This window comes from Nestor notabilis, unplaced genomic scaffold, assembly GCF_000696875.1.
Source record: "Nestor notabilis isolate BGI_N333 unplaced genomic scaffold, ASM69687v1 scaffold5415, whole genome shotgun sequence".
In the NCBI taxonomy this organism is placed as follows: Eukaryota; Metazoa; Chordata; class Aves; order Psittaciformes; family Psittacidae; genus Nestor; species Nestor notabilis.
In genome coordinates, this window is record NW_009927752.1 from 6886 (window position 1) to 8353 (window position 1468).

A 1468-nucleotide genomic window follows, 5' to 3' on the forward strand; every position below is an offset into this window, starting at 1 on the left:
CCAGCAGCTGTTGTTCCAGGAGCTTTTAACCCAAACCCAGGTGTCCCAAGACTGGCTGTCCCAGTGGAAGGGGCACCAACTGTAAACAGAAGACATCATGAAGACTTTGTGTAACCCATTAAATGCAGTGCCCCTTTGAAAAGGGGCTCTACCCCGCCCGCTCACCCACCACCATCTGGCCTGTACTTGTATTAACCACAGTCACTGCTCAGGTGAAGGATCACTGGGACATGACATGACAAAAAGCACTCTGCTCTGCAATTCTTCCACGAACCATCCAGGAATCCCCATTAGATTAAAGGTTTCTTAAAAACCAAGATTAAGGTCTGCTTTGGACATACAGCAGCAATGCAAGCATTGTAGAGCTACTGAAAATACAACTTGTTAGGCTGGTATATATGGTGCCTACAAATTGCAGCTGACTAGTTACAAGTAATCTATTGGCTTTAACAGAAAACTAGTGAAGATCCTTGGGACCTGCTGCCTAAATCTTAAAGGGACACAGTAAGACAGCATTACGTGGTATTAACTCTAGTCAACATTGACCTTTACTACACATAGTCCCCATAATCAAAGGGAACTGAAGAGTCAACATCTCACTGCAGACAGAGAAAGCAAGTTGTTGGGACTATCTTCAAACCTGGGCTATTGTTTTCCGATACCTTTAAGACAAACACTATTACCTGCCATAAACATAATTCTGCAAGAGGAAACTTGCCAGTTATTACCAGAGGAGCTGGCACACACACAGCTGTGTGAATACTCAGTTTTAGCACACTGTGTCTGCACTGCCAGAACCTAGAACCTACAGCTTTTCAGTAAGTGTGGACACAAAGAGGGAAGGCGACAAACAGCAAGAAGAGCTGCCCTTTGAGTTCTCCCATGTTACCGAGCATCTGCAGCTCCACTACTGACAGGGACACCAACCCTGCTGCTGTTGAGTCCCCAAAGTGATAACGTCTGTATATCAGGACTTACGTGAGAGGCCTGTGGTGGTAGATGATGCTGGGGCTGCAGAACTCGCCACAGATGCAAACAAAGTTGGCCCCGTTGAGCCAAGAACAGAGGTTGTGCTGGTAGAGGCAGTTGTAGCAGCTGTGGATGTTACTACAAACAGAAAGAGCATCAACTTGTACAACCAAACCACATCAATCTCTCACCCTTTGCAGAAGAATCATGTTCAGAATGGGACACAAAATTACCCATCTAAACCAGGTTTTTCATGGCTGAATTTTAAAGTACTTTTTCAGTTATTCTACCTCAATTCTCCCCCACTTCCAGTGTACCCTTTACACCTGTGGCTCCCCTCCACTACACTGCAGCAACATGCACAGAACAGAATTTGGCATATGTAAAGCAATACACAAAAACCCAAAACAAAATCAAATAGAAGAAATTAAGTGCAACAGCTCTATGAACTTTCACAGACTACCCAGGCCACTGCAAATTCACAGTAACAAACACTTCC

The 1468-nt window shown here is 44.8% G+C and overlaps 1 protein-coding gene across 1 annotated transcript in view; it reads right to left on the reverse strand.

Annotated features, from left to right (window-relative positions):
* The window catches only part of NUP62 (nucleoporin 62kDa), a gene marked incomplete at its 5' end in the record, with an annotated part of 7036 nt that extends 5929 nt beyond the window's left edge, over positions 1-1107 (reverse strand). The window contains 2 exons of the mRNA XM_010014185.1: positions 2-79; positions 979-1107. Of these exons, the coding sequence (XP_010012487.1) occupies positions 2-79; positions 979-1107 (207 nt within the window). The remainder of the gene's footprint in view (position 1; positions 80-978) is intronic.
* Positions 1108-1468: the final 361 nt, after the last annotated feature.